Here is a 17,866-nt window from a genome sequence, read left to right on the forward strand (position 1 = left end):
AAGAAAGAGTTACAATTTGCAGCGTGACAGAGCCAATGCTTTTGTATTCAACGTCCAGTGCTGAGTAAAAGTTGCATAACAACCAGGCTGTAATTTGCTGTGCATGACTTAACTATTTATTTTGTAATTCCGAGGGGACTGGTTGTTTCAGTATTCTTCTGTTGGTTATAGCTCTGTCCAAAATGCATTGGGAATAGATGAATCAAAGTTCTTAGATCATAGCCTAAAGAAACTATTTTGACTGTATGGGAAAGTTGTTTTAGGCAGGACCAGAATCACGTTACGAGGTCAGATTTTACATGTCTTTTAGAGGTCAGGGCATTTTAGATCTGGGTGTTTGTAAGGCTGGTTTGTAACCTGAGATCTAGAAACGAATCTTGGGTCTTTGGGGTTAATACATCTGGGGAGATCAGGCTAAAGGATTTGATTCCATCTTATCTGCAGTTAGAGTATGACACCATGAGAGTTGCCTGTGTGAGCACAGCGTTACTCATTGTCGCTTGCCAGGCAAAATGGCATTGCTAGCCAAGATGATTGTGTTAGATCCTGAGATATCAGGGTTCATGAAACTCAGAAATCTTGAAGGCAAGGAAACAGTTGTATGGCAATGAATCTCCACTTTTATTATACTTAAAGGTTAATTTTTTGATAGGTATCTCTTAAAGCTTTTTAATGATCTTTTACTAAAGTCTAATCTTTATAACCTCATTTGCTACCCACTGTAGTAAGCAACATTTCAGGGTGCTGTCTTTTTCTGCAGATATTCTTCATGAGTTCAACCCATCCCTGATAGGGTATTCCATTGGCACTGGAAAGCAGACTACAAGTAATGCTGCACTAAACCAAGCTGTGGCAGGGGATCATGCAGAGTAAGAGGAAAAATCTTTTAATTTTAATAAAAAAGTTGATTTTTCTTTAAAACTCAGTTCTAACAAGGACTTTGGCAAGAGTGCAATAAGGTTGATAGGCAAACCCAAATATATTTTGTTAGCCCATCTCTAGCATGAAGGCCAAGAAATGTGATGGGGACTTTGCAATGTTTCTAATCTAAGTCAAATAAATTAGCAGCAAAAGCAATGCTTTCTCTAGTATTTTTAACCAAGAAGCCCAAAGAACTTTACAAACACTACTCAGAAATCTTCACATCCCTATTATGAGGCAGAGAAAAAACATCCCTGTTTTATAGGAGGTGTATTCAAACCCTCTTGTCAGTAGGACCAAGAGTTCATGCAGAGACAGTAAAAGAAAAATATGGAATGCTTATGGTCAGTCTGTGACAGGTTTAGGAATTAACTAGAGAAATTCATATCATATCTCCTTCTCATTGGAACACTTCTTCTAAGACATGCCTCAGTGGTTCGAGGTGGTGTAATAATATTGATACATGCACGGGTGCTTCAGTGATATGTGTATCAATAGCATTTGTCTGATGTTGGGTAGGAGCAAAGTGCACTTATTTTGTAATAGCACAGTATTTTCTGTATAGCTTGTAAAACTGTAACTATGTAGCATTTGCGAAGTGGTCAAATACCTGTCAGATGCTATTTTTTTTCTCGTTTTTTCTCATTGCTGTCTCAAAATATAGCCTTTTTGGGGTATCATACCTTTAATTCAATGAAAATTAGACTTTCCAAGGTATTTTTAGCCATTATGTGAGGGACATCAATTCAAGAGCTTTCTTCTTTGCGTTGCTGTCTATGCAGGATTCCTTTTTTATTTTTTTTTTTAATATTTTATTTTCCTTATTTTATTTTTCTTTTATTTTTAGGGATGTTCCTACACAGGTTAGAAGACTGGTGGACCGCATGAAGAATAATACTGTGAGTTTGAACGCATCATTAATATCTTTAGAATGAAGTTAGTTATATGGCATCATTTAGGTTCTAACAGACCAACAGCAGATGCCAACAGTGGGAGCCCAACATTAAAACTATGGGTACAGCAGTGTACAGTGTAATATTCCCTAGTGCAGGGTGAGTCAGTAAAAAATAAACTATAGTTTTGTCTTAAATGGATTTGTACCAGCACGCGATAGGTACTATCAATCCCAGATAATTGTTATCTTCTTATCATTTTTACCACAAGTGGCTGGTATATTCAGTGTTGTTACTTCCCCTCCCAACCTACTTCACCCTGTAAGATGACAGAAGTTTTTCTCTGCTAGGATTTTGCTGTGATACGATTATCTTGTAAGCACGTGTTTTTTCCAGCAATAATGATATGTGCTAGGATGTTGAATGCAAGATTTTCAAGTGGCAAATCATGTGGAGTGAACATGTGCATTGAGGAATGGACTTGTTTTCTTTAAAAAACATTTGGTCCCTTCTTTCCCTTAGTCATCATTTGATTTTTGACTTACACATTTGTTGTTAGGAATTATTTGATTAATGGTCTATAAAACACACATTAGTCTGAGGATTGCTTGCATATTTTGCACCTCAGCTGGTACTTTGAATGTTTGCTGTTTGTAATTTGACAAATGTGCTATGCAATCAGTGACCTAAGTTACACGATATTATTTTGGCTTTCCAATTGTGCATTTGGAAAGCAGCCAAAAAGACTTCAAGATAACTGTGTGTGCATGTCTAGTATAAATACTCTGGTGAGTACATATTGACAAAAATATTTGCAGTACCTTCTTTTTTGGTTCCTTTCTCGTAAACAAGATTTCACTCTGATGTCTGTATCTGAGATGAGATTAAAAGGGATAGCAACTGACAATGAAGTGGTTGGATGGTTTTCGTTGAAACTATTCAAGTGCTAGTCTGTTGTATTTATCGGCTTGGAAACATCACACAACAGAAATGAATACAAATACCTTTTATTTAACTAATAAACTTTTTTACCTAATTAAACTTCTTTCTGACTAGAAAGTATGTTCATATTAGAAGTCATACATCTTTGATTTGAGAGTGCCTTTTTTTTTTATTTTTAAACATTTTTTTAGTGCAGGAGGAAAATTTTCCCCTCCTTTAATTTGGATAAGTATGTTTTGAGGCCAAATTATTGAATCGCATGTTTACAAGCTGGGATATGTTGCCTTCTGCCTTTGAAGATAGATATTTTTAAACCACTTGAGGGTGATGTGCTATTGCTGCTTTTCTTAGTGGTGTTTTGCACCAAAATTGAAGAGTTAAGATATTGAGTACAACATCCATTACGTGGTACTAAGTGTATCTGAATCTTTTCCTCATAACTAAGGAGGTGTGTGTTTACTGTAGCACAATCACCTTGCATTAGCTGTGCCTTTGCAAAATCTTTCCAGAGGAAAGGTACTATGATTTTTACCAGTACTGTTAGATAGAGTTAATATTGCCCCTCTATTCTTTGCCATTTGTCTCACAACAAGACTGAAGTATGTTGCTCTCCAGGGTTTTCCAGCAGGATATCTGCATTATTTATGACACAGTAAAACATCGACCATCATTTTTGCAATGAAGATACATTCCTAGAGCTGCAGGAGTCTTCACTCAGTGTATACACAAGATATTACTAAGAAAACCATACAAATGGATTTTGAGCAATAGTTTTCTGAAGCAAGTAATTTTGCACAGTGCTACTGATATTGTAAACCTTATTTAGATCATAGTTTGTAAACCTTATTTAGATCATAGTACTTTCTACATCTTCAATCATGATTACAAATTCATTTTTGTTGTGGATGCTTAGAGAATTGTAGCCTGGTACCCTGAGAAATTTGTGTTATGTTGCCTGCCCCTCTCCCTTTTTTTTTTTTTTTTTTTTTAAATAAGTTTCATTCTATCTCCTTCTGTGTGCAGAGAATAAATTTGCAGACTGACTGGAAGCTCATAACACTCTTCATAGGTGGAAATGACCTATGCAAATTCTGCAATGATCCAGTAAGTCCCCTGCTGCCTGCAGCATGAACTGGGCCAGCCTGGGCTTAGAGTCTCTAAGCACTGCAGTGGGTGAGAGGGAAGAACTCGGTGGGTGAGACCAAAATAACGTAGGTCTTATTTGTGCAGTTCTGGAATGTAACCACTGAGACCTTCAGGTTGTTCAACCCGATGTTATGATAAATGAAGTGATATCTTTAGAACACCTGTAAATTAGATAGTTGTGGCTATGTTGATACGCTGTTAACTAAGATAACTTTCCATTATCTAGCCAGTTTACCACCTGTAGATAAAAGGTCAAGGGTTTTTGCTCCTCTTTGCCTTGTGCACAATCTCACTCCTAAGTCTAATTTGGTGCTCTCTTACTAGTTTCAGTGCTATGGGAATGATTCTACCCACAGCTCATACTGATGCAATCATACATAATATAGCATATATTGTATATGCATATAATATACATATGCATACTGTATGTAGCCTTTGGAATGTGCAAGTATACAGGAGGTGAAAGGCTGTGGCGACTCCTCAGTTAGTGATGAGTCTTACCTACTTATAAGCAGCACAGCACATACTTTTCATTCTGTGCAATCAATTTCAGATCAGGAAAAACAGTAAAGCAGAACAGTAAGATGGTTATAAAACAAGGAAGGAGTAAATTAACCATCCTTACCTTCTGCGCCAGACCTAGTCACAAAACGGCACTCACACATGAGTGTGGGTGGCAAAGAGATAGCATGTCTGCATCCAAAGATCACAATGATACTTCCTTTACATTGCACAGCTACAAATAGTGCCCACCATCTTGCTTTTCATGAGCTGTGATTTAGGAAATGAATAAGCGAAATGAGCTGTCTAGTTTTGTAGAGTAGGCCAGTGGGGTTCTCAATGAACTTCTGCTTGAAATTAAATCAAAGAAAATTAAGGCTGAAAATAAGACAGGCATTTCTCATAGGAAAGTCTGTTTGACTGTTGAATAGTTCCACAAGTGAAGAAATAAAAGTTGGATACTTGAGACAATTAAATTAGAGGATTTAAACTGCTCAAATGGAACAGGGAAATTTCACCACTGAGAGGCAAGTATATAAAGTGATTTCATTCCCAGATAAACGCCTCAGCTTTGCCAGTTATTATTTGTGGCAGCTAAGGAGCATGTGGGAGGCATGTTGCTAATATTTGATACAGCAGAAACAAACTTACTTTTACAAAAACTGATCTCTCACAAAGATGGTCCCTGTTGGTAAGTTGTTAGCCATGCTTTTAAGACCAGCCAAGCAAGCGTGGCGATGGAGGGTGTTGTGATGTCTGATAATGCATTGGAACAGGCTGCCCGGGGAGGTGGTGCAATCACCATCCCTGGAGGTGTTTAAAAACCACATAGATGCGGTGCTCAGGGACATGGTTTAGTGATGAACTTTGGTTAATGGTTGGACTTGGTGATCTAAAAGCTTTTTTCTAACCTATGATTCTACAATTTTATTCTATAATGTCCTCTGAATTTTGTTCCCTCACTGGTATCCAGTGTCTGCTAATTTTTTTTTTTTTTTTTTGCAAGTGAGACAGCTGTGATGGGAAACAAGAAAAGCAGAGACAGGACAGTTTTGCCTAAGACTCTGCCACTCTTGACCCAAGAGTTAGAAACATAAATGCTGATGTGGAACACTCTCACTAGTCACTGTTGTGCCTGCTTGAGTAAACTGATAATAAAATTCAACCCTCTTGCTTCGACAGATACGCTATTCTCCTGAAAACTACACCTACCATCTACAAATAGCTTTGGACATGCTTCACAGAGAGGTAAAACAAACTTTTCTAGTATGTGGGAGTGGGGATCATGTTCTGTTTGTAAAGCAGTCACTGATCATTGATTGAGAATTTACTTTCTTGCTTTTATCTGCGGAGCACTGCTGTATGCAAAGATGCTTGCTTGCAGGAAAATCTTTGTGAAAGACAGAAAGGTCTGGAGAAGTATTTTACCAAAGGAAAAATGATGTGCTCTGTTTTAACTGATGTGCTGTGGACAAATGTGTAAAGTATCGCAACAAATTTGAACAAACGTGGTATTCAATGGCTAGAAAATGCTTTGCTCATTCATTATACTGCAAGCAAGTATATTTCTTTGTGGTCATTAAGAGAGAGATTCTGATATTCCAGATGAAGATGAGGATTGTAAAAGTACTCAAAGAGCTATCAGGTGTCTAAGCCATGCTGAGACCTGTAACAACTTGTTTGGACCTTTTTGAAGTCATCATTTTCAAGTGACCAGCCATCAGCATTTAAAATAGAACTAGGCAGTGCAGGCAGGAGCTGTAATCTAGTATTGTATGCGGGGCGGATTAATTATTGAGAAAGTACTTTGAACACCTCTATTATGAATAATGCAAGCTACCTGAATCAGCAGGCTGCTGCCTGAGGTCTGCTGTGGCTGTGTAGGGGCAAAGATAGCACTCTGTGCTCTGGGCATTGGCTATGGGTTTGCTTATTCTCTTGGCAGGTTCCACGAGCATTTGTGAATCTGGTGACAGTGCTTCCCATAGCAAGCCTCCGGGAGCTGCATGCATCAGAAAACAATACCTGCCCAAAGTTTCTTATGAGGTTTGAAGATGATTTATGTTACAGCTCTCACTGTTGCTCACAGAAGGCTGCAAGGTCTTCTTGGGAAGCTCATTTTTCTCAAAGGGAAATTTTCTAGTATTTCAGACCAACAAACACCTTCCTCTGTGTATGCACATGTACCTACATGTTGATTTCAACACAGCATTTAGAAATACTTGTCTGTCTGTCACTCTCCCTATCTCAGCCTTGCTGTTACCCCTTTTTGTGGAGTTGCCATTTTAATGACTCATCACTTATGCTGCAAGAGAGTTCAAGCCAGAGCAGAAAGAGCTCAGCTGTGCACTCTGGACAAAGACAGAGAAAATACTAAGTCACAGAGTGTTTTAATTGATCACTTAAAACAAGTTTTATTTACAGATTTACCTTTCTGCAGTCTTAAAACTCTCCCTCTTGCTTCTGTAGTTTTTGATGTCTGTAATCTCGTTGCTGATTACTAGTTTTGTTATTAATTAGTATCTCAAGTAGATGTCTGGGATGATTAATTGCACTACCTGTTGCCTCATGGCTCAACAGTCCTCCCAGGTCAGCATGAGTCTGCCACTGCGGTGGCAGGTCTGTGCCTCAGTGAGCTTCTGGTGACTCAAGTAGGGTCCAGCATGTCCCCCTAGACTTGCTTCTGACGGGACTTGCTTAGTTTCAGAAAAGCAAATCTCTGCTTTCCTGGACAGGCCTGCAGAATAACCTTGTCCTGTGAATGCAGGCACCCCTGAAGGTGGTTTTTACAGGAGGAACATAGACATGACCCTCTTGGTCTGAATTAAAGGGTCTCTGGTAACTGTCAGTGGACAATTAGTGTTTAAATTCAAATGTTCATTTTTAAATTCATGCTTATGATAACCAGTTGTAGTTTTTCTCTTTAACAAAGGTTACTAGCTAGAGCACACATGTATCCCCAAGACTTTAATCGTCAGACAAGAATAGTTAGTGAAGCCTTTAAGATTAGCTTATATCAAGGTACCTTGTAACCTTTCCCATCATTTCAGGTGCCATGCTGAATTTAAAATTTGCCTGTCTGGCAGCAAGCCAAGTTACCAAGCAGACCCTGTGGGGGGTATTAAATGCCATGCTACTGAACTGAAGAAAGACCTGAAGGAGGCTTTTAATCTTAAAAGCTTGTCTTTTTTTTTTTTCCTCCAAGAGTAGTAAATAACCTAAAAGAGTTTGTCTCCTGCCTCCACTAATTTTGCCTTGTTTATGTTACTGAAACACTTCTGAAAACACAGTCTAGGTTTGTATTGCTTTTCATATAGATGTACTGTAGAAATAAGATACCGGTTTGTTAGTTGCGCTCCATTAAGCCAAGTGTGGAGGTAGTAGGGATCTTTGTATACTCTGAACCTATCAGCTACAACTCTATAGGAGGTATTTCTCTAAGAGCTCTCTCAGGGATACTTTACTGTCATCATATGACAGCATTTTTTAAAAGCCTTTTTTTTCATTTGGAACTGTCAAGTAATAATGAGGCATGCCCGGGAAGATGGAGCATCAGAAGGAAAAAAACACATGCTAGAAGGATCAAAATGTCAGGAAGGGATAAAGGTGACCAACATGACCAACAGGAGTTCACAGAAACTCAAAATGCCTCAGGTTGGAAAAGCTCTCTAAGGATGGAGATTCTAACATCATTTGGGAAACTTAACTGAATTTATTGCCCACTAGCATAAATATTTAATTACCGATTCAAGTATTGGGCAAAACCCAAGAAAGCTAAACAGTTAAAGCACCTGTCCTCGCTCATGCCCAGGCTCAGCTTCGCTCCAGACACCTCTCCCTGCCCCCTTGTACGGCTGCAGGGTACCCTCAGTCCCTCCAGTGAGGCACGGCTGAGCAGGGGGTGGGGGGCTGGACGTCACCATGTCTCTCTGCCGCTCCTTCCTTCTCACTCCTGCCCCATGCTCCTGCTGGGGTGTGCCTGCTCTGGGGTGGGCTCACCCCTGGGCTGCAGTCTCTTCAGGGGAGCGCCTGCTCTGCCACGGAGCACAGCCTCCTCATTCCTGCTGCTGTTCTCTCCTCCTCTCCCTCTCTGGTGTTTTCTGTCCTTTCTTACACGGGTTTTGACAGGGGCACCGCCGCCTTGGCCGACAGGCTCAGCCTGCTGGGTGGCTGGGTTGTTGAAGCCGGCTGGAACTGGCTGTGTCCAGCACAGGCAGGCCTGACTCCTCACAGAGGTCACTCCTGCTGCCCAAACCTTGCCATGGGCACCCAGTCAGCTCTTGCCTGCACGGAACCTTTTCCTCACATTATGTTCATTAATTTATCCCTAATAAATGGGTTTCTGCTCAAGAATCAGGGATTCTTTCTGTGTAGAAACTCAGAGGTGAGAGCTAACACTCCCATCGAGTTGCCTTTCGGAGAAATCCCTCTCAGAGGAGCTTTTAACCCTGTAGTTTGTCAGCTCAGGAATGGGGGACAAAACAGGAGTAGATTTCAGCACCATGCTCTTGTCCCACAGGTTCCTGTGCCCTTGTGTTGTAAACCCCAAGGACAATTCTAATGAGCTCAAGAAGTTGGTCTACTTTAACAGAAGGTACCAGGTAAGACACGTGGCATTTGTTACAGGTTTAATGTCATCCTCCTGTTGATCAAGGGACCACAGAGGGGCTAATATTTTGAGGGGAGGAAGGACAGTTTCCACTTGTTTTAATGACATATTTGTAGTTGTGATTTTTTAAAAAAATACAAAAACATGAGGGGGAGATGGGAGTACACTCAAGATCTTTACAACTCTCACTAAACAGCAAAACAGATGAGAAGAAAAATTGTTAAAGAGCCATAGAAAGTAGAATGTCAGAAAGCCAGCAGTTTGGGATTTTTTTTTTAACCACTTATCTCATTAGACATCAGATTAAGTCGAAGAATGTGATAACTCAGGAACAAACTTTCGACATGGGATGCCAGCCAAACCAAAAATGCTTCAGTGGTTCTGGAAGATCATCTTGACAGAAGATCTAATTACTGAGCAGGTTGCCTGTCTGTGTCAGTCAGGCAGCCATCCCCAGGCTGCCCCTCTGCAAAGAAGCCTGCGATGCCTGTCTCAGAGATGGCTACATAGGTTGCCCAGCACAAACTGGAAACCACAGCCACATCTGGGTTTCTGCACTAAGGAGGGGGAACCCTTGGGAGAGATGTAAATGGATGGAGGGACTCGATGAGCTGAGTGTAAAAGAAGGAATGGTGGCAACTTTTCTTTGACTCTAGGAGAGAACCCGCCAGTTAGTGGAGAGCGGAAGGTATGACACTAAAGATGATTTCACAGTGGTTTTGCAGCCGTTTCTGATGAATGTGAAGATGCCAAAAACACAGGTAAAAACAACCAAAAACCTGACCCCTACATTAAATCCTGGTGCAATTCCACTGACTTCTCAAAATTTTCTTGGCTGCAAATGTGATCAGCAGTTTTCTGCCCTAATAATTGTTATATTTAGTTGAGTTTACATCCGAAATTGCAGACAATGTTTATGGAATAACTTGGGGGTAATGGGCAACAGGAACACAGACTTTGAAGACATGATTTCAGGCACTGAGTCCACTCCACTGTAATCAGACAACCATGTGCTAAATATTTAGTTCAAAGTCTTTACCAGGGAGCACTTGCCCTTCATTCCCCATATATCTCAAAGTTCCTTCCAGTACTTTGGCAAATGACTTTTAGTATGAAGGCCCATGTGCTTCAAAAGACTATAATGTGTGAATCTCAGGGGAAATAAAGAATGCAATCCATACCTGTGCCCAGGTATTCTGCACCCAGAGTCATAGTGGTCTGTATTCCTTATTACTTGGAAATCCTATATTAAAAAGCTTTAAAAGACTTCTTAGTTCTAAGTTACTAGTGTTCTCTGGCTCAGTTTAATTCTATTGGCATCAGTGGCCTTTGCAGCTACTTTGGTTTGAAGTCAGTTGGGGTAACACACAGCCTGTTGTGTATGTACTGCCTCTTTGACAGCACCCATCTTGTTCTTTAGGAGGGGTGGCCGGACAGTTCATATTTTGCCCCAGACTGTTTCCATTTCAGCCAGAAGTCTCATTCGCAGGCTGCACGTGCTTTGTGGAACAACATGGTAAGATTTTTAAAGGTTGTGTTACTCACTCCTTGTCCACTCCGTCCTGCTCTTGGCAGCAAAAAAAAACCCCAAAACAAACCCAAGGAGCTACTAGGTAGCTAGTCCTATCTTTCTGAACCCTTAATTGTGCTTACAAAGGAGAGGAGTGATCATGTGAAGAAAGGTCACCCGAACTGTTAAACCAGTCACATCAAACAAGTAAATTTCAGGGTATGTTAAGGATAGGGGTGTTGACACTTCTCCCAGGGAGATGATGTCCACCTGACATGTTGATCATCAGGCCACATTCATGGTGTATAGGAATTAGTTTCTTCAGCACACAAAGAAGCAGTGCACGGAGGCAGCCACCTGCACAGGTGCAGTGCACTGCAGTTGTCTTGCTGTGCTGCAAAGGTGGTTGCAAAGGTTGCAGAGGTATTACCCGTTGCCCTCTGATACTCATTCGCTTTTCTTCTGTGCACCCCCCTTTTTTCCCACAGCTGGAACCCTTAGGGAAGAAGACGGATAGTCAGCAAATAGAAGATGAGATTGTTCTCAAATGTCCAAGTGAGGTAAGTTACAAGGGTGTCTGTGTTTATGTGGAGGTGCTAGGGGTTGGCTGGGAGTCTGTGTGAGCCTTTACCAGCTGCCTGGAGTGCTGTATCTGTGAGGGAGGTCTGACTCTTCCCTGCATGGTTTGTGTCACTGCCACTGGTAGCACTATGAGATGGAGGGCAAGCTTATCCTAGGAGTAAGCTTCCTCACAGTCATGTGTCTCAGTTGGCTGAAACACAAGGGAAGGGTGTTTGGCCTACCTAGTCAAGGTCATCAAGTATCCATACTGAATGACAGAGCTTCAGTGGGGAAACAAGGCAACGATGGCACCAGTCACACAGCTCTGCAGAGGTCAATGGGACTACCTTGCAGTGGGACCACAAGGTTGTTGTTAATCACACACAGCAGGGTTCTGAGCATATTATGTAAGTTCTGGCTGCATAAAAATATTGCCCCAGGCTTATACTGTTGTTGTATGGATTTTTAAAATGCCATTTCTTCTTTTTTTTTTTTTTTTTTTTTTTTTTTTAATCCCTGGGATTCATTTGCATCAGGCTGCTAATCATCTACAGACATCTCAGAACTGAAGGCTGGGGAATGGAAATCTCCATGTATCTTTCTAATGCTTTGCATTGACTCAGACTGCCTTGTTTTGTAGGCTGAGCCATTCCTGAGGACATACAAGAACAGCAATTACACATACCCTAACCAAACTCCAGTAAGTGTCAACCTCACCATTCCACGGTTACTCTGCTGCATCTGTTCCTGTATGGTAACCAGATGAGTCATGCCCTCCACCACAGGTGAAATCAGTCTTTGGACAAAGGGGTTTGGGAGGCTAAGTGCATGGCATGGACCAGGAAAGCACTTCCTGAGTTAGGCAAAATGCTTCCCGAAACACCTGTAAGAACACATGCTCAGATAGCACAGTTATCAGTACAAAATGCTACTCTAATCTGAGTAATACTGAATATGATTATTAAATTGAGCAACCAAGACGTGTCTGGTTGACTACATGCTAAACAGTCTATGGTTAACCCACCTGGTCTCTGCTAGGAAAATCCTAGTTACTGTATTTGCTATACAAATGCTGTTCAGCTTTCTTCTTTTCTTTAGAATTATGGAAGCCAGCTGCTATGCGAGGACAGGTCTCCATCCTCTCCTCCTGCAACTTCAGGTAGTCTTGCCTGTTTTATGTTAAAAGGCTGAATTACCTTCAACTGTCCTTCAAGATTAGTCTTTATTTTTGCTGAAATGATTGCTGGACTGTGAAAAATACTGCTCAGAAAACATGTCATACTTTTCAGCAGCTGCTTAATAGATACAATGCCATACTGTCACACAAGGTAACATTCTGACCGAGTAGCTCTGCTTCATTCACTGCCAGTGGAGAACTTCAAAATATCTCATTATAAAATCCAAATTTGTGTGCTGGCATAGTCTATAAGTGATAGTACCTAAATCTTGGGGAAGGAAACTGGAAATACAGCTTCATGCATGTTAGCCTAGGACATAGCAGTATTCAATTTTTCCAAAAACTTTATATTGCCTTCTTAGTCCTCTCTGCCTTACAGCTATAACATGCTGTTCCTGCCTTGTCTAATACTGCATTGGTTTACCTTCATCTTGGTGCTGGATATTGTTTACAGCTTATTGTTATTTGCTCCTTGCTCTTCTGCCTTTTCAGTAGCAATGTTACCCAATGCTGAACAATATGCATATGCTGCTGCTTACAACCACATGAGATGAGCTGGAGAGAGCTCCTGTTTTATTACCTGGGTATTGCAAAAACATGTCTGAGCATCAGAATGCGCAATGGCATGTTTCACATATACAGTGGTGAAAAAGAATAGCTATTTCCTGTCCAGGTTCAGCTGCATCCCTTTCTTTTGCAGTGCATTTCCTAAAGCCAGCTGATGTGAAAATTATTGCGGCCCTTGGGGATTCTTTGACGGTAAGAAGATAGTGGTTTTACTGTTCTCTTGGTAAAACTACAAACATATGCCTTCTCCAGTGGATGGGAAATAGCTGTTGTACCTAGAAGCAAAGATCCATTCATTCATGGATGATAATAGATCTGGCAGCTAGAACAAGAAAAAAGGTGTCTGTTCCCCAGTATTCTGTTTCCCCCACACACATATTCACATATTTCTGAACTTGGGCAGGCAAATCTTTTAAGAGGTGCTTAAATAGTTTGCCAAATTTGAGACAGAAGAGATCAGATGCTGTTGAAACTAATGGGACATAGCACAACCCTTAGGTTACTGTGTTTTTTCAAAGTTTTTCTGAATAGGAATGGACTAGTGAACCTGCTCTTTTGCCTCAGTTCTTTCAGGAAGGAGTGTGACTAAAGGATGTTGGATAATAGCATTTTATTCATTTTAGCAGTAATGAGATACGGATGTATGGGGCTGAGTGCCCTCTGACTTTATCCATTTCAGAATGTCTTTTTATTGTGCCTGTTTTAACTCATAGCTAATTTCTTTATCAAGATGTCATTCTTGCTGATGATTATCATCTTTGGTAGCCTAGAAGGAATATGTCTCAAGATCCAGACATCCTATATTCCAGTTACGTCTTTCTGCCTAATGTTTTCATACTGGTCAAAGACTGAAACTCTACAGCCATCTCAAAGGGAACTCTGGGCAGAAAGATGTAATTGGGACCTAGGCTTCTCTGAATCTGAGCCTTAACAACAAAGACATTGTGTGTACAAACCATAAAGCCTTTACAACTCTCTGGCAGGCACATTGCATAAACTCCTACACACAGGAGGCTACTGAAATAAATAGAAGCATTTGAATGCAAACCTGCAATAATGACAAATGAAAGACATTCCGTATATAGCTGTGGTTGCCATATGAAACACCCGTGAAACTATAGTATCACAGCTGGCAGGCACTCTGCTTCTGAGTTCTGGTGATGTTTTAGGAGGGATGTAGTTGCTAGCTTGCTACTTCAGTGTAAGTGTAGAAAGTGCTTTCCTCCTTGCTGTAGTACTACTGTAAGTCTCCATTTAGCACAGTACTTTTCAAATCAGTGTAAAGTTATTATGGTGCTTCTTTCTGAGATATGTTTGTTTTCCCTGTTGAGTTCATATAGTGTTTCTTATCATTAGCCCGTAAGTTTATTGTGTTTGAGACGTTTTCATCATCCTTGAGTAATGCAATGAAAAATGAATCATTCAGCTTATCTAGGCCCATGAGAATAAAGCCGTTGTTCCACAGCTGCATCATATATTTTGTGCGTCATGTACAATATGACACTTGTAAATAATTATGAAAGGTATTGATAAATCCTTCAGAAGGAAGGTTGGGGGAAGGCCAGATGCCTTCTAAAGCTTTTGAAGAGATGCATTCAAAAGTAAATAAAATGACTATATAAATGACTATTGCGTTATTAATTGTGCTTTAATTTCATTTCGTTAACAAAAATTAATGTTCAGGCTGGTACAGGAATTGCCTCAGATAATCTCCTGGATATGCACACTGAATACCGGGGACTGTCTTGGAGGTAAGTCTTCATCCAAGATGATGAGGAGATTTGTATTTTCTCCTGTAAAGAATATTATTCTCTTTCACACGTTTTGAGTCTTTCAGCTGTCAGGCAGTTGAAAAAAAAGTTTCTTCTCAGGTTAGCATCTAGTGAAGATGTATCAAGATCCAGGATTTGTTGTATGGGAGTCTGCACAGAACATGTTTTCAGCAATGGGTTTTAAGTTAGCCTTTTGACTTCTCTCATGCTATCATCTTTAGCTGCTTGTGGCAGTCTGTATTTGTATGGTGGGATGGCAAGTTGGTAATTTACAAAACTGGAGAAAAATCCTGGAACAAACAAGTCAGAACTGGTTGCTTTTGGGGTTTCTTCTCAAAGTTTGCTATTTCTGAACTTTTTGTGGCACCATGGAAAAGAGTTTGTTTAACTGAAGAACTTTTACCAGATGCAGCAGCACACAGTTGTAAAAGACTAGATTTTTTTAGTGTGACGATGTAGCTCAGTTGACATTGACTGAAGCAGGTCTGTGCTCTCCTAACACCTCTCCATAAGCTGGAGTTTGTCCCACCGATTGAAAAGCTGGAGAGAACACACCCCTGTGCAGGAAGCAGGAGAAGCAAATGGAGAGCTGCTACTGCAGCTCTCATCACCCAGGGGCTGGCTGTTTGGTGCTGCCTTAGAGTGGCTTCATGGGGCTGGAACTGGCCTCAAAGCTGACCCTCTAGTCTGCAGTACCGTAGGGCTCAATCATTTCTGTATGTAGCTGTCTCGGACATTTTTCTGCTATTTCATAGTGATTGATTATACCTCTGTACAGCTTCAGGATCATTAAATCCTTCTGACAAGCATCTTTACCACTGAAACCTCATCCATTCTCGCCAACAGCACTTCCACTGCTGTCCTTTCCACATAGGTGATAGTTACCAAATTAATCACCCTTTGCATTTTTTCATGTGTGGTAGGTTTTCATTTCACTTATTGTCTGTGTCCAGTTAAGAGATGAATGACTGGGATTTCTCTTTCTCATTTTAGTATTGGAGGAGATGAGTCATTAGAGAACAGGACAACTCTACCTAGTAAGTAAATGCTTTGTTAGACCTAATTGACAAGATCAAAAAGAGGAAATGGGCTGATTTCTGATATGTTTACAGAGAGCTCTGAAGTATCTCAAAGCTGTTTTAGAGTAATTAACAAGAACTATCTTTCAAAGAAACAATACCCTAGGACTAATGAATAAAAAGTTGGTTTTATCAGTGAAGCTGTGAAGCAGCTAGAAATTCTCTGACTTTCTTTTTCCTCTGCCTTCTCAACTGCTTGGTGAGTGTTACTTGATTTTCTAAATAAGCTTGCTATGTCCATGCTTGTGATGCAATTAATATTTGCTTTTAATGAATATTCCACCACAGCTTTTTCCAAAAACAGATGTTTGCATAGATTAGACCTCTTTGGTAAAAAAACCTGACTGTTCGTACATATAACCTGAAGGGAATAATTTTAACTTTCTTTTCACTGAAACATGCAACTTCTCGTAGTTCATTCTAATGTAAAGTTCCAGTTTGGACCAGCTGTAATAATAAGCTTCCATTTGAAAAGGGCCAGTAAACTGTCCTTCTGTGTGTTGCCCATTACTATAAGCAGAATGTAACAAGAACATAATTAGAATAAGCAATTAATTGATGCACTGGATGCTATTACATTTGACAAAGCTTTCGTTAAAATGTGGTTAAATTCAGTCTTTGAGATTAAGGTAGCTTTTATAGTTTACAATGTGACTATTTTCACTCTCAGCTACAAATTACTCTTGTCAACTTCCTTTTGGAAACTACTATGGCAGTAGTGGACAACGTGGTGGGATTTCATCAGAACCATGCATCTGAGGCTTTCTTCTTCAGATTTGTCAGTAGTATGAGCTTTTGCACAGCCATGAAGAAGACCCAGATCCTCTAGCTGAAAACAAGCTCCTGCTGGGCTGAAGCCCCCTTCAGGCTCGCTTCACAGTCACTGTCATATGGCTGAGGATTTTATTTTAGCCTTTAACCACTACAATGTGAGAGAGAACTGCACACAGTAGTCCTCAATTCTGCCCATCTTATCCACCAGTAACAGCACAGGACACAGCAAGCATGCTGCTGTCTGAGTCACTGCCAGCTGGTGATCCCTCTCGCCACTGCTTGGTGGGTGCCTCTAGTTGACTGCAGGCTGCAGCAGCTGTGCTGTCAGGGAGCAAAACTGTGGTGATGCTGGTGTATGCTAGTGCCTGTAGGCACGGAACAGATGTAGTAATTTTCCGTTCATTGCCATTTTTCTTTTTCAGACATCTTTCGAGAGTTCAATGCTGCGATCGTTGGCTATTCAACCGGCACTGGGAGTGAGAGTGATCCAAATGCATTCCTTAACCAGGCAGTTCCAGGAGCACAGGCTGAGTATGTAGCTTTTTGTTTTACATTTGCAGGTGATGGATGCTTCATCTAATTGCCTTTCAACTGCCTCATGCGCTGTCACAACTTGCTCTGAAGAACAAGTAAAACCAGTCTAGTTAGAATTGAAATTTGGCTCAAAACCCGTTAAATGCATGGGCTTGTTTCGTAGCTGAACTTTCAAATGAAGCCAACAGTCCTGGTTATGAAATCCATACACAAGAAACCAGCAGAAACTGTTTGGTGATGGTGGTTTCTACTCTTCCTCTTCAACATCTATTCATTTATCTATTTATCTATCAATAAATCTCTGAGATCATGGATGTTTTCAGAAAACGAGCATGTAGTGAATTAGTAAAGAGATACTAGGAGAAAAACAAGATGAAATCTTCCATAATTCTGGCCTGAGGCTTCTGGATAAGCAAGCAAGAGTGGACAACAGAGAGGAAAGAAAAACCATAACAGCCACAGTCTGAAATCTGAAGAAAGGAGAATTGCTGCTGGTCATATGTGGGTTTTGGTGCATTGCAGGCCTGGTGCAGTTGTATCCAGTTCTGCCAATAGAATAGGGATTGTACTGTCTTGCAGTTATCTGAATTTGGCTCTTTGCTTTTAGTCACACCTGGGAGGCTGCATGAGTTGAGCTTTGCTATACTGCTTATTCTAGAAATCCCTGGCGGCTTACTGAAAGAGTCACTGCTGTTTAATTAACAAAACAGATGGCTGCTGGAATTTAGTCATAGTTTGGGCACAGGTTCTGGCAGACCATGCCTGGATTTGACATTGTTAGTTGATATTACCCAGACCTTTGTTTGTTTAAAGAAAAATTCCTCTTACTTCCCAAAGAGGTCTTCAAAATGAAGCTCAGAAGCCAAATGAGGTATTTGAG

At 40.6% G+C, this 17,866-nt stretch overlaps 1 protein-coding gene across 1 annotated transcript in view; it reads left to right on the forward strand.

Moving 5' to 3' along the window:
* PLB1 (phospholipase B1) overlaps nt 1-17,866 on the forward strand; it is an 89,614-nt gene that overhangs the window by 36,431 nt on the left and 35,317 nt on the right. Inside the window, exons 21-35 of the mRNA XM_027801205.2 lie at nt 761-869; nt 1,769-1,820; nt 3,780-3,860; nt 5,586-5,651; nt 6,349-6,449; nt 8,923-9,004; nt 9,669-9,773; nt 10,433-10,528; nt 11,011-11,082; nt 11,724-11,783; nt 12,182-12,242; nt 12,961-13,019; nt 14,511-14,578; nt 15,593-15,636; nt 16,875-16,983. Coding sequence (XP_027657006.2) covers nt 761-869; nt 1,769-1,820; nt 3,780-3,860; nt 5,586-5,651; nt 6,349-6,449; nt 8,923-9,004; nt 9,669-9,773; nt 10,433-10,528; nt 11,011-11,082; nt 11,724-11,783; nt 12,182-12,242; nt 12,961-13,019; nt 14,511-14,578; nt 15,593-15,636; nt 16,875-16,983 — 1,165 coding nt within the window. The remainder of the gene's footprint in view (nt 1-760; nt 870-1,768; nt 1,821-3,779; nt 3,861-5,585; nt 5,652-6,348; nt 6,450-8,922; nt 9,005-9,668; nt 9,774-10,432; nt 10,529-11,010; nt 11,083-11,723; nt 11,784-12,181; nt 12,243-12,960; nt 13,020-14,510; nt 14,579-15,592; nt 15,637-16,874; nt 16,984-17,866) is intronic.

The sequence above is a fragment of the Falco cherrug genome, chromosome 13, assembly GCF_023634085.1.
Source record: "Falco cherrug isolate bFalChe1 chromosome 13, bFalChe1.pri, whole genome shotgun sequence".
NCBI lineage: Eukaryota > Metazoa > Chordata > Aves > Falconiformes > Falconidae > Falco > Falco cherrug.